We start from the raw sequence: 15,128 nt of genomic DNA, 5'->3' as shown, positions 1-15,128 counted from the left end.
AATAGCTGAAATTTTTGGAGAAATAGATATTTATATCAAATGCAAAATATTCTCTTCATTATTGTTAAAAAGTAAAACCCTTAAAACGGCAAATCATGGCACTCAATCACCAAGAACTGAACCACCAATGACAGGTACACGAATAAGATGGGAGCCATTTATATTTCCTAATCTAGCCTAATTGATTTTGCAGCAGCAAAGTAATTTCTCAGTCGTAGTTTCACTTTATTGCCTTGAAGTAGTTTGCCCTAGAGTGGTGTTGCTCTTCTCTGTAAATTTGTAGTATAATTTGTAATCAATTATTGAGAAATGTAGAAGGCCATAGACAAGGGTTAAACTATTTATCATTCTTGCACATACAACATCTCAAATTCGAGAATGAAATAACATACATGTGAAAATTGTTACCTCCTCTCGCAGTGGCTCTGTGACTTCCGTCCAGTGCACAATGTTTAAAAAACAAAAAAAAGGAGTTTCTTCCACATTATCTCTGCATTTTCCTCTTCCAACTATTGGAACACTAGAACTAGAAGATGATCTGCTCACCTGCCCAAGACTAACAGCAGAAACCAACAGCATTCGTACTCAAAACCCGTCGCATTTGTGTTTTACTCCAAATTGGATTCAGAGAAGCATATGTTAGTTTAATCTGTACCGGTACGATGATCTCCTAGGCGTTCGGCTATTCAAAATACCACCAAGATTGGCCAATGCATCAGGAAACTTACGGATTTTGAGAAAACCCCTAATCATGGAAACTTCACTATCCGAGAACTTTGCTTTAACCATCACCAGATCAACAAGCTTGATGAGGGTGTCCTCCATAGACAAAGCACAAAGCCCTTCAGCAAGCATAGCAAATGACGAGAATTCCGGTACAAATCCTCTCTCTGTCATCTCAACCACGAAATCAACAGCCTCTCCAATCGGTCCTCCACCATTACAAAGCCCGCGAAACACAATCTTATAGGAGATAGCATCTGGAGGATCGCCTTTCTCCATCATTTCTCTGAAAAGCCTCGTGGCCTCTTTTGTTCTCTTTCGCTTGAACAATGCTTGTATTACAGGGTTATAAGCCTGTGGAGTCAAGACCATCCCTTTCATCTGAATAGTTCTAAGAAGCCTATTTGCGACCTCAACTCTACCAGCCTTACACAATCCCCCAATAAGTGTTCCGTATGTGACGATATCTGGTTCACAACCATTTGAGGTCATGGTTTGAACAATATCTGCCGCCTTCTTGATATCTCCTTCCCGGCAGAAATATGTGAGAAGCGAATTATAAGTGAATTTGTCAGGTTGCAAGCCTTCCATTATCATCTGATCCATGAGCAAAGAAGCTTCCTCCACCCTCCTGCTCTGGCATAGGCCATCGATGAGGGTGTTGTAGGTCACCGAATTTCTCGAAATTCCCTGGAGTTCCATCTGATCGAAAATTTCCTCTGCTTCCTCAATCCTTTTATTTTTGCTCAACCCGTCGATCAAAGTATTGTATATGATCACATTCCGTGCACAACCAGTCGATTCCATTTCTTTCAACAGGCCCAAAGCTTCCATTATCCTCCCTTTAGAACAATTGCTATCAATTAACATATTGTAAGTGAATTCATCCGGCTGGCACCCTTTGTTCTTCATCTCCTCAAAGAGCTCCATCGCAACTTTATGATTACTCGTCAAGCACAGACCTTGAATCAGCGAATTGAAAGTGCAAGCATCGGGCAAAATACCCTTGCTTGTCAAAACACGGGCAAGTTCTGTCGCCTCTTTCACCTGGTTCTCTTTACACAACGTGCTGATGATCGTGTTATATGTGACAGTATTCGGGGAACAATCCCTCGAAACCATCTGGTTCAGAATCTCGACAGCCTCGTCAACTTCCCCCAACTTACACAACCCTGAAATCAACGCGTTATACGTGTAAATATCGGGATCGAATCCCTCCTGAAGCATCACATCCATCGTCTCCAAAGCATGCTTAACATGCCCAATCTTGCACAAACCATTCACCAATGTATTGAAAGTAAACCTATCAGGAACAAACCCTTCACTCTCCACCATCTCTTGGATAAACCCGAGGGCTTCCTCAACTCTACCCACTTTACAAAACCCATTAACCAATACATTAATAGTAACATTAGTACAAGAACATCCATAATCAACCATTTGTTCCTTAACTCTCAAGGCACCACCAATATCACCTTCCTCGATGTACCCTTGCATAATAGTGGTGAATGTTTTCTCATCCGGGGAGAGGCCATAATTTGGCATCATTTCCTCCATCATCAAAAGGGCAGGCCTAATCTGGTGGGCCCTACAAAGTGCCTTAATCAAAACATTAAAAGTCGAAACATCAGGCTTAATCTCTCTCCTAAGCATATCCGAATGAGATTCCTCAACCAATTTCAACTTATTTCCCTCAACAAATACATTCAACAAGATATTATAGAAATGGGTATCCGGTTTAACCCCAAATTCAGTTTCCATCACATCAACAAGACCTAAAATTTCATCGTACAAGTCGAAATTGGCATAACCCTCAACGAAAATCAGGAAAGTACCTGGGCCCACGTGGCAGTCGTCGTTGTTCTTCTTCATGTCGTTCAAGAGGGTTTTCATCGACTCGAAGGAGCCGACGGCGGCGAGCTTTCCGAGGATTTCGTTGTAGAGCAAAGGAGAGGGGGAGAAGTTGGGCTGATTTGAGGCCCATTCGAAGAGGCGGAGAGCGGACGACTCGTCGTTTTGGCGGCGGACGGCGTCGAGGAGTTGGTTGGATGTGAAGTCAGGAGGGAGAAGAGGAGTTGGAGAAGTGGAGGAGGAGGACTGGATTGAAAAGTTTTTGTGAATTGGGGAAGAAAATGAAGAAGAGAGATTGGTTTTGTTGGGGAAGGAAAGAGGAGGAAATGGTGATGGTGGTTTAGAGAGGTTGAAGGTGTAAGGGAGAGAGAATGGATATGGATAGCATTTGAGATGTAATGGGAGAGCCATGGAAATCTGGAGTGCTGAGCTACCGCCTGCTACTGCCGCTCTCTCACTCCTAAACACACACAATCTATCTCTATCTGTATGAATCTCAAGGGTGAAAAAGAGAATTAGGATTTGGGATTTTAGGATCAAAACGACACCGTTTGAATGGATTGTTTTGTTTGGTTGGTAGATTCGTTGACTGATGCGAATCATAGTTCGTGGCTCGCTACAGTATTTTCTATCACAAAAAATACACATAAATCGAGAATAATTCTGAATCATAATTCTAAATCCATAAACTAAGCGTCCACTTTATAGTGTAATTGACATTTTAGTTCTCAATTTTGAGTAGGATAACATTTTCGATCCTTGAACTTTTAAACTTTGGCATATTGATCACTAAATTTTTATTTTGACAATTTTTTAATCTCTAACACTAAAATTGATGAAAGATTTCTAAAATTTAATAAAGATAAACAAGTATATATCACATGATAACTTAAAATCTTACAGAATAAGATACTTTATATGTAAATTTTCATTTTGTTACTATTAAAACCCGTCAAAAAATATAACATCCGCAGTTACAGTAACAATTTATGCAAAGTTTTCACTTTTAAATGTGATTATCTACGTTATAAGAAAAAAAAATAAAACCTTAATTGGTTTAGACCCGCCTAATCAAATTAGGTATCTGGGCCTATATCTTCAGCGCCAGAAGCAGGCTTCGAGCTGGCCTATTTGGCCCAGCACAAATTGACAACTTTATTTTGTGAAAATAGTAGAAAATAGGTGAATATGAAAAGTTTAAGGAAGTATATAAACCAACTTTTAGTTATAAAAATTAATATGTCATAACTTGTCAAGTTATGATTCATAACCAAATAAGTTATGGACAAACTTGTCAAGTTATGGTTCATAGCCAAACAAGTTATGGACAATAACTTGTAAAGTTATGCTTCATAACCAGACAAATTATGGACATTTGGCCTATTTATTAACTTATGTAAACTATTGGCCTATTAATTTTAATTCATCTCAAGTCTTGGCCTATTTCTCACTTTCTCCCCTTTATTTTGATGTTAGTTTACCTCTTTCATTCTATTTTTTTAAAGAACATTATCACCTCACTGAAATTTGACAATTTATCAATATTTTCTAAAATCACCCTTCATTTTGCCAAAAATAAAAATTTATACTGATATATTTCGAGACCTTAGAGCTTTTGAAATTTTGACAAAAATTTAAAACCATTGACAATATTTTTGGCCCACTCCTACTAGGAAGGAAGCCATTGTCATATCTAGGTGTTAATAAGAGAAGGAAAAATGCAAGCTTGTAGCATATTTTGAGACCATATTTGAAGTTATTATCTTTTAAGCATATTAAGTTAATAGCATAATTAAAATCAAGTAGTGTTATAGTTCTCTCTCTTTCTTCTTCTTTTACATTGTCATCCCAAAGTTCTCTCTCTTCCCTCTCTCTCTCTCTCCTCTTTTGATTTCGATTATTCACTCTAGCTCTCTCTCATCAGCTCTGACCAGATCGCCAAACATCGATGATGAGACGACGACGCGACTCGAACCACCTTCGTCTCCTCCAATAGTGACAAATCCCAACCATATCAGGAATCACCTCCGACCAGATCGTGAGACGTCAACGCAAACCACCATCGATGACGACAAATATTATTTCTAAGAAGAACCGTGATGTGTACCAGCGTGAACCACCTCTAAGATCTCTTATGGCAGTGACCACTTCGAACCAGAACCTCTTCGTCCAGATCCCGACGTCACGACCAGATTCAACCAAATCTCGTTGGTGACCAAATCTTGGACGTCAACGAATATCCAAACCAAATCTTATCGGTTTCTCGATGATTGTTACAGGCGCCGTTGAAGCCGATCATCAACGCCTGCAACAATCATCAAGAAAACGATGTTCGTAATGAATTTAATTAAAGTTCATAATCATGAGATGTAATAGAATATTTATTACTTATTTAATAAGAGAGTTTATTCATTATTTTATTTGCATATATTATTGAATATTTTATGAATATCATTGAAAATTCTATGGTTATTTATGTGACCTTAAATATTGTATACAAGTGTTATATTCGAGAGAATAATATTTAAGGATAATAATCAAAACAATATTCGTAATGAATTTAATTAATGTTCGAAATCTTTAATTAAAATATTACTAATACATGTTATTCTTATTTATAATGGAACGGTGTTATCCGCACTATTAATATGACAAAATATTAAATGAGTGTATTACGCATAATGAGATTGTGTGAAAGAGGGACACATACACAATATGAACTTATGATCATTTTCATTCAGTGTAAAAATTCTAATTGAGCCTACATATAGTCATATATAGAATGATCTTAATCCTGAGTTATTAGCAGACTCTTATTTATGGATTTGTGTATTTTGATTTACTCGGTATAGATTCTGAGATCTTGAATCTTGTTTCGTGTATCTTAGAGGCATGATGAAGATGTTAATATATGAGATGGAATCTATTCCTTCTTGAGAAAGAAGTAGATAAAAAATTCTCTTGAGGGTTAATTCGATACTTGGACTAGTAGGAGCTCCGATTCATAAATTTATTTTATGAATCACTGTTCATTAGAGAATCAATAGTACTCAAGAATAAAAATGTAATTAGAGAGGTTAACAGATTTCACCTAGCTCTAATTATGAATTATTTATGGAGAATTGATTTATATGTATTGACTATATCAAATGGATACTTCAAAGTTTGGAAGTAAATTATGTTTATAATTACAAGAGTACAATTCTAAGTTTATAGTGGAGTAATTTTAGAATTAATTAATTAATTAAAGAGTTTTAATTAATTAATAATTTTATTGGAGCTTAGAATTATAGGTCCATGAGTCCCCGCATCGTCCTTGTAATTATACAAAACACTAAGGGAAAAATATGAATTTTAGAATTATGAATTCTAAATAAAACACTCAAGAATAATTAATTATGAATTAATCATATATTAAATAATGTGATTATTTAATTTGAATATTGAAACACACATGTGGAGGGGTCCACATGGTGTACACGCCCAGTACTGATAAAATCCTTCTGGAAAATTCTTGGTAATTAGAGAATCAGAGCGCTTGGATTATTCGTGGTCAAAGGCTCAAATTATCATCCTAATTGACTACTAGGTATATTCCTAAACAAATTAGATCAATTTTATTCACGTACAAATTAACACACAATCTATACCGTTTATAAAAGTTTTAAGAAAATTTTTATTTGTACTCGATCCTTATTATCATGCTTCCACACCTGAAATCGTTTCCGAAACCAACAAAAAAATATATGGGGTAAAAGACTATGATAGACAAATGAAGCCAAAATAAAATAGAAAAGAAAAAAAAGGTAAAACATATTTCTAGAACACAATGATCGACAAAGAGTTCAAAAAGGGAAAGATAAAAAAAAAGGTAAATCACAAAAAAGATGGAGTTAAAAAGAATAAAGATTCAAACGGTTTAAAAGGTAAAAGAAAGAAGTGGACAAATGGAGGAAAAAAAAAAGGAAAAAAAGAAGAGCAAAAGAAAAGAAAAGAAAAAAGAAAAAAAAATAGAGATCAAGTACCAGAAGGGTGCACAATTGACTACCAAAAAATAACAGTTAAGCCCTTAAAGGTTCTTTTATTCGCCGTTAGGACATAGCATGATGGGGTGCATATTTGCCTACCAAAAAATGAACTGTGAAGCCCTTATCGGCTCTTTTATTATCATTAGGACATAGCATGACGGGGAGTAGCATTCCCAACAGCATGCTAAAGCTGCAAGTTTGAGCCGGGCTAAACGGGTATGCTCGAGGTCTGCTACTGTTAGCCCAGGTCGAACCTAGCCCGGCCCTAAATATTTTGAGCTTAGGACCGGACTAGGCCGACCCTCTCTTTTTTAGGGTCAGTCTAGCCCAAACATTATATTTTTAAAGATTTTTTAAAAATATACCTTATAAAATTCCGGGCCGGTCCTAAACTTTTTGGGCTTAAGGCCAGGCTGGACCGACTCTCTCTTTTAAGGCTGGGCTGGGCCGGCTCAAAATTTTATTTTAGGCCGCCGAGCCCAGACTAGGCTGGGCCGGACAGCCCAAACTTACACCTCTACCGTGTGCTAACTCCACTATCATGTCATCCCTAGTCTTTGGCGTTGTGCATGTTTTTCAATTAAAAAAGAGAAGAAAAGAAAGAACAAAATATGTTGAGGCCTGATCTACATTGCATTTTTACTAAAAAAAAATCATGAATGTTACTCGTTCTAGTCCAGAACCTTGCTTGTTTCTTTGTTTATTACATAAAGTTTGTTGGGGAGATTCCGTTGTAAGATCACGCCACATGTCAATAGTTCATATCAAAACCATGACTGAGGGAACAACTCGAGGGATAGGCCGCATAAAGATCGAATGCAGCGATCAATGTCCACCTGGATTGAGGGAAAGCACGGACGTTGATCGAGGCCTAAGACCGATGTTACTAGAGAACTCTGACGGACCGAGATAGACCGAGATCGAGGAAAAGACGAGAACGACACGTGTTAGGGAAAAGAACATCCCAAAGCCAAGATACGTGTTCCCCCTCCTCCAAGATTAACAAATCCAAAGACAATAAGACACGTGTAAAGTGAATAACAGAACAACCTCAGCTCGGTCTATCAGAAGAAACAATGATGTGTCATGATCTGAGAGGATCAAAAATATTCATCTGATCATGACATTCACCCTATAAATAGAATGCGATAAGCTCAACAGGGGGCTCTCTCTCCCGCTCTAGCTTTTCTTAGAAGCATGTTCTATCATTTCATCTATTCTTGAACGTTTGCCTGACTTAAGCTTTAGAGTGTCTTCTCCAGGACAACCCCAGCTCCCCTCGGACAACAGTGACTAGAAGAAGGAGCGGAAAGAGGCAGATTAGCCTCCAGAAGTCGATGTTTGGAACAGAATAGACTTGTGAATTAGAAAGATTACAATGCAATAGGCGTGTGTTAGCTTCTTTAAGCATCACTCCTGCTGTGAATGTGTTTTACTTAAAATCAAAAATAAAATCATACATAAAATAATAAACAAATCTAAAAAATAAAATAATAAATAAATATGGGAAAACTGGTATCTGGGAAAACTAAAACAAAGAATTTAGGAGACACTGTTGTTTCCTTCAGCTTCAGTCTTTTGGTTTAACTGTCTTTTCATATGCATTTACATTTGCATCTCTTTCACTGTCTTTTTGTTCTGGCAGTGCTTTGAAACGTGAATGCCATTCTTGCAATGTCCAAGACCAAGAAGGTTTTCCTTGTCTATCCGTTTTTCACACTTACTTGGCTTGGCCCCACTTAAGAATTAAAGAAAAAAGGTTATTCCTAAATATCAAATACCTGTAAATCAACAAAGAAGCCCCGCAAATTGGCGAGGCACATTCACGAACGTGCCATCCATCACGAGTAGCTGTTTTTTGCTTATAAGGAGGTACATCATTTGAGAGGACTATAAAGAATTTTGCATTTTGAAATAACAAATAAATCAGGTATTTCAATATATTAATCCAATACGTCCAAGTAATACAAAAGCAAGCCAACAAATTAGCAACAACAGGAAGGTCATAAAGCATGAAAAAAGCCACTTTTTTTAATCACGATATGAAAGTAAAAGAAACACTAGGGGTGGTCATGTACAACACTTGAAAAGGCTCTAAAGTTGTCGTCTAACCCCCACAAACAACTAGGATATTCATAGTACTTCTCTCCATATGGAACTATGAAAAAAGGAGCCAACTAATTAAACAAATTGATATTCACTAAATAAAATAGTAAAACACCATGAAGATGAATAAAATTCATTGGAAAAACTTGGAAATGGGTGATACCATACTTTTGCAAGTTGCCATTCCACAAACTATAGCATTTTCACTCAATTCAAGTAATAAAGACTGCAGGGGAGGAAGGAATTTCCATCAGATAAGGGGGCGGCCTATAGCTCATGTTTAGCTGGCACGGCTTCTGATCACGTCGAGGCCCATCTCCGTCGGATCGGTTGCTTGCAACTCAACTTGAATCCCATCAAGCTCTCTCTTAAATCTATCTTTAGAGCTTGCATAGATCATCTTGCTTCTCACCCTTGCAGTGTCAGGAGACCTCCATAACCATTTAAGAACAACCAAGTTAGATAAAAGCAAAGTACTCACAAGATATTAAAACGGTTAACTTTTCACTTAAGGACTCATGTGGCACTGCTACTTGGAAGTAACTTTTGACTTATTGCGTCCAAAAGCTACTTCTAAAAGTGTTTGAAACTTGTATAGCTTAATGAATGAAATTGCTCTTCCAAGATGATTTTGAAACTTGTATCATAACTTCAACAAGATTTTATAAACTTTGTTATAATATTTTTATTGCTAATAGACGAATTCAAATATTATATCCAATTCATTATCTTCATAAAAAATGATAGTCATAACTTTTACTTCTCTTATTCTAATTCTACTGCTTCAAAGCGAAAGGGAAAGCTATACGGCCCAAAGAACGACAAAAAGTGAGGAAATAGCATATAATACCAAGCAATGAAGAAAATCTTGCTCTTTTGGCAATTCTCTTCAGTAACAAAGTCAAAATCATAAATGGCATAACGACATTCATCCGCGGGGAGGCTCCCGGTGAAATCGTCATAGCTCTTGGCTGGTTCACCAACCTTCTCCACCACAACCTGCTTTTGCTTCTCCTCGATTTTATAAACTATGAATCTGTGTGTTCTTTTTGCCTTGAGCTCCAAAAATTTTAACTTGCACTCGTCATGCACAGCCATCCCAGAAATAGCATTGGCCTATAAATTGCATCGACATTGACCCAGATCAACCATCCACTTCTTAGAAATCTTCTTAGAACAAGAACATGATAAAAACCAAAACGTTCACAGGCAGTTTTCTAAATATCTGGGTTTATACGTTGATATGTGACAAAATTTGAGTCTTTAATTTTGGTCTAAAATAATTGAATTTAAGCCTCTTCTCATTCCTGTTATATTTAACTTTTATTTCATTTAAAAGGTCAGACAAATAATGCTAAGGCCACCAAGTCTAATCTAAATTAATTAATAAAAAAATTACAAATATGAATAACATAACAAAACTCGTAAATTGGTAAAAAGTTAGGATTAGTGATACACACAAGAAAACTATTAATTAACCAAAGGAAAATTGAGATTTTTTTAGTGTTTTCCGACAGTTTTGTGTTATCAATTTTGTGATCCAGGTGACACCCGAGGGTCCACAGCAATCAAAATTTTCAAATTCTGATAAATCAAACTTGTAATGAATATCCAAAAAAAAAAAAAATCAGAAAAAAATGAAACATACGAAAAATCAGTATTTCCTTGCACTTCAAGTGTCAAAAAATCAAATAAACAAAAAATTACAAGCTTTGAGCAACAACAACAACAAAAAGAAAAAAAAAAAAAAAAAAAAAAAAGAGAGAGAGAACTGAATCAGAATAATCAGTGGGATGGCGATCCAAAGCTTAGCTTAATAATATTATTATTATAATAATAACAATAAAAGAAAAATTAGAAATCAGATCTACAAGGTAGCCAGCCATGGCGAGCAAAGCAGTAGAAATGAGCTACTAATCAAACCAGATTGCTCCGTAAACAGATCCACACTTGAAAGACCACCGATTTTCAAAATCAAACAAGATTAATAACTTAAATTTTTTTTAAAAAAAAAGCGAAGTATTGAAGATAATAATATGAGAAAAAAGAGAAGAACTCACCATTATAGCTGTGGCTTGTGGGGAGAAAAATTGCAGAGAAATGGAAAAAAACAAATAAAAAAGAAAGGAAAATGGTAATGATAATGAGAATGGCAGTGAGAGAGAGGTCTATGTGAAATGTGATGGCATAATGAGTATGGTGTTGAGCATGTATTTGTGAAGTTGGTTTTCGAGATTTTATAACAACTAAAGAAAAACAAAAAACAAAAAAAAACAAAAACAAAAAAAAATTGTGAGAGTGTTTGACCAATGACGTGGAGCCACGATTCTTTAATTTGCTTACCGGCTCGGCTCGGCTCGGCTTCTCCTCTTTTATCACTCGCCGTTCCGCTGACGTGTTCAGTTTTTTATTTAGGTTTATCTTTCTTTGGATTAATCTACGAAATGGTCTCTCAATTTGCTATCAATCCCATTTTATTCCTCGAGTTTTAAAACATTTCAAAACTCATCCTTAATTCATTAATATGTTTTGACTTTAGGACTTTTAGGACCCGTTTAGTTCATAAATTTGAATTTTTAATTTGAATTGAGATGTAATTTTATATGAGAGTTTTTTACTGTAGTAAAATTTAAATTCTAAACTCGAATCGGTAAAATTAACGAGACCTTAATCAGTTAAGTATAATATATATATATATATATATAATATGCATGTGATGCTCAAATAGAATAGTATTTTACTAATTAAATATGGGATATACATATGATTTTGGTATAAAACATAAAATAATGCTTATTTAACTAAAGATTATTCATTTTTTTACTCTTTTTTACACCTAATTGATGAAAATACTTAAAATTGAAACAAATTGATAGATTATGGATTAAGTTTAGAACAATTTATAAAAGTTAAAGCTAAAGTGGAATTGATAACAAAATTCAGGATATTAACCCTTTTTCTTTTATTTGAGCTATTGGAAAACCAAAATGCACACTATTAATCTCCTTTCTTTTTGAGGATTTAAGAGTGATATATTTTTGTGTTTGAGATTTAAAATGTCCCATAATTAAGTCTCGATCTATATAAAAGTGTTTGAAGGCCCACACAATATATTACACGATTGTCATATGTTATTTTTCGCTATAGGGCACCGCTTGTGCTTAAAATTATCTATTAATAGAAGGTATGTCCTACAGTATAAGATTTACATATGGAGTCTACATTCTGTTAGTGATGGTGCTTAGCACTAATAGTGTCCCTACGAATTTTTCTATTTTTCATTCACTTTTTAACAAATTCTCAATGGAATTAGAGCTTAATAGAACAATTTTATAAATCTAAGATACGACTAATTGTGAGGGGATATTAATGTCAGTGATCAAATTAAATTCACTGAGATCTAAAATTAAGTTAACCCACAAAATGAAAAGATTGTAAGTTTGTAATCTGAAATATATAAAGAAATTATTAACGATAAATAGGCTTTTCTTTTGTTATAATGGATGAATATATTTGTTTGGTGTTTTAGACTTTCATATAAGCAATAAAATTATTTTAGTAGTCTCTGTTATAGCAAAATATACTATTAGTACTATGTGTTTTTGATAACATTAAAACGGTACTTTGATGTTTTTAAGAATATCTTATTAATACCCTGAAGCTGATTATTAAGAGATATAATGTCCAAATTACATTTTTATAAATTAAATAAAAATCAATTTTCTTTTAAAATATTTAAAAGAAAACAACAAAATATAAAAGTTCATGATTTTTTTAGATTTATTAGTTTTTGGTTAATTAAATAGAATGGTAGTGAAATTATTTTATGTTTCAAAAATCAATTTTAAGGCATCAAGAAAATATTCTTTTTTAAAAAGGTTCATGTATCATTTTAATAGTATCAATAACACATATTACCAAGAATATGTTTCATTGTAATATAAAATATCAAAATGATATTATCACTTTATATTATGTTTGGATCCTACAAACTTTAATCCATTTAAAAGGATAATATAATTAATTACGCGAAGCAGTAATTATCTAAATCTGACAATCTTTTCTTCCTACAACATTAAGATAAAATTCTATCATTTTTATATTATTTTCTCTCCCATCTATTACACATAATTTACTTTAATAAATCCCAACACAATACATATATAAAAAAATACCAAACTAATATTCATTTCTAGTTTCTCCTGCGTAAAAGTAACAACCAACAACCACTCTAAACAATCTGACTAATTCATAGCAAAAAACAAAAAAACAAAAAACAAAACAAAACAAAACAAGTTGATTAATTAATAAATTAATTAATTGAAACAAAAAAGAGCAATCCCATTTATTACCATGAAGAAATATTCCCACTTTTTTACAAAATATGGCCCATCTGTTGGTTCACTTTCATTGTAATTATATTTACACTTTAAAAATTTATTAATACCTCCAATAATTTATAATTTATGTTTATTACAATTTTATCCTTTATTAAAATTACACTAAAACTATTAATATAACCCCACATTAACTATAAATGAAAATAGTATTTAAAAAAAAAAATAAAAGAGTATACACCCACATTAATTATAATTAGAAAGTAATTCTCAAAGGAGAAGAAACAAAACATACCCCACAGTTTTTGTTAAAACCAATTTCAAGTTCATAAACCCTAAAATTTCTCCATTAAATTCTTCAAAAATTTCAATGGAGATTCCAATTGAAATTAAAGAAAAAAGCAGGTCTCTTGAAGAGCCAACAAATGCTAAAATATGTAAATATACATATATGAATGTGTGAAGTCGTTGAGCAGGCCTTTATATTCATCAACATCATTGTGCATATTTTTTTTTTTAATCACATCTAGTTGTTTTTGTATAATGGAGACTTTATTCCTATTTAATAGACATAATCAATAACAAGAAAAAGAAAAATAAGAAGAAGATAAGTGTATGAGATATTTAAATTAGGTATTATAAAAATTATACTATAAATGATTGATTTTTTAAATTTTTATCAGAAAAATTAATTATTAAGAACATTTATAAATTTTTAGGGTGCAAATATACTGCTCTACTTTAATTCCATAGATAGGGCTTATTTTTTGTGAGAGGGTGGGTATTAGGGATATGACCTTGTGAGGCTATACAACATTTTTCAAAAAGACATATATCCTTTATATCTTACATTAATTATTAATAAGGAATGTCCACCTCATCATAATCATAAATTATGATATTAAAATTAGTAGCAATATTTTGTAATTATTATTCCTTAGTCATTTTTATTTTAGGAGATTTGTAGTATATTTCATTCTTTCCTTTTATGGAAAGATTCTACATGTGTATATTGTAAATGATAACGTTAATGAAAAAAAAAAAAAAAAAAAAAAAAAAAAAAAAAAAAAAAAAAAAAAGCCATTCACAAAAATTCCTATGGAGAATCAAGAGATTGATGTTGAAATGGGAAGACATCTTCCACGAAAGTTACATGCCTAGAAACGTACATTTTTTTATTTATTGAGTCAATAGCACTTGTACGCAATTTGGGTAAGTGAATATCCTAGAAAAACACACGGAGTAGATTTGGGTTCAAGTTTATTAAGGTATGTTTAGTTTGTTGATTCGAGTTGAGATGTAATTTTATGTGAAAATTTTTATTGTAACAAAAAAGTTAAATGTGACTGTTTCTGAGAACTTTTACTGTAACAAAACTCGAATCGGTGAAATGAATGAGACCTAAATGTATAGGGACGTAACCATAGATAACACAGACACCCAAAAATTTCAAACTTAGACATGTTAGGAGAATGACCAAATAGCTTTTCAGAAGCAGAAATCATGGAAAAAGTTGACCTTGGGCATAAAATTAATAAGATAGACATCAATTTCAAAGGCTTTGGGCCATAAAGTGACAAGAATGGATGCATGATTGTCACGCCCCCCAAACGGGGTGGGTGACGTGGAGCTCGATTAGGGATTAATAAAGCAGATTCCCAACCGGGCCCCACACTTAACTGCATTAAAATATAATTTCATTACTACAGAATTCCGGAACCTCTGACACACATGGCTCCACCCCACAGGACATACAGTATCATACATACATGCTCATGTAAATAATCATTACAACAGACATCAACCACAGTCTAGTAAATCCAATATTAAATAGGTTTACATAATTTCTCAAATTCCTTACATTCGTTCAAGAAGATAAACTCAATCCTCATTTGATCCAACAGTAGAACCTCCAGCTACCCTGCACCGTTCCCCGAGTCTCCTGGGAGGGGTTTAACATTTAAAACATAAAACGTGAGCGAAAGGCCCAGTAGGATATAATTTGAAATATTTAAAATAAATGAGCGCATGAATAAATAATTGAATACATAAATAAAATAAGACATTCAGTCCCGACAGAACA

General features: G+C 33.8%; 2 protein-coding genes across 3 annotated transcripts; both read right to left on the bottom strand.

The window, feature by feature from the left end:
- LOC21392132 (pentatricopeptide repeat-containing protein At3g53700, chloroplastic) lies at positions 1 to 3,049 on the bottom strand. Of its 2 annotated transcripts, none has more exons than XM_024175647.1 (2): positions 393 to 3,049; positions 1 to 269 (listed from the first exon to the last, which is right to left on the bottom strand). In XM_024175647.1, the coding sequence occupies exon 1, from the start codon at positions 2,983 to 2,985 to the stop codon at positions 640 to 642; it is 2,346 nt and encodes a 781-aa protein (XP_024031415.1). In that variant the 5' UTR covers positions 2,986 to 3,049; the 3' UTR covers positions 1 to 269; positions 393 to 639. The 2 variants fall into 2 exon arrangements, with proteins under 2 accessions (XP_024031415.1, XP_010111773.1); XM_010113471.2 differs by having other exon boundaries at positions 409 to 3,049.
- A 5,559-nt stretch (positions 3,050 to 8,608) lies between these two features.
- LOC21392131 (actin-depolymerizing factor 1) lies at positions 8,609 to 10,904 on the bottom strand. The gene is made up of 3 exons (XM_010113470.2): positions 10,769 to 10,904; positions 9,559 to 9,824; positions 8,609 to 9,139 (listed from the first exon to the last, which is right to left on the bottom strand). The coding sequence occupies exons 1-3, from the start codon at positions 10,769 to 10,771 to the stop codon at positions 8,989 to 8,991; spliced, it is 420 nt and encodes a 139-aa protein (XP_010111772.2). The 5' UTR covers positions 10,772 to 10,904; the 3' UTR covers positions 8,609 to 8,988.
- Between the last annotated feature and the right edge of the window lie 4,224 nt (positions 10,905 to 15,128).

The sequence above is a fragment of the Morus notabilis genome, unplaced genomic scaffold (assembly GCF_000414095.1).
Source record: "Morus notabilis unplaced genomic scaffold, ASM41409v2 Scaffold752, whole genome shotgun sequence".
Classification (NCBI taxonomy): domain Eukaryota; kingdom Viridiplantae; phylum Streptophyta; class Magnoliopsida; order Rosales; family Moraceae; genus Morus; species Morus notabilis.
Note: the sequence above shows the minus strand (reverse complement) of the source record. Positions and strands in the feature narration are given on the sequence as shown.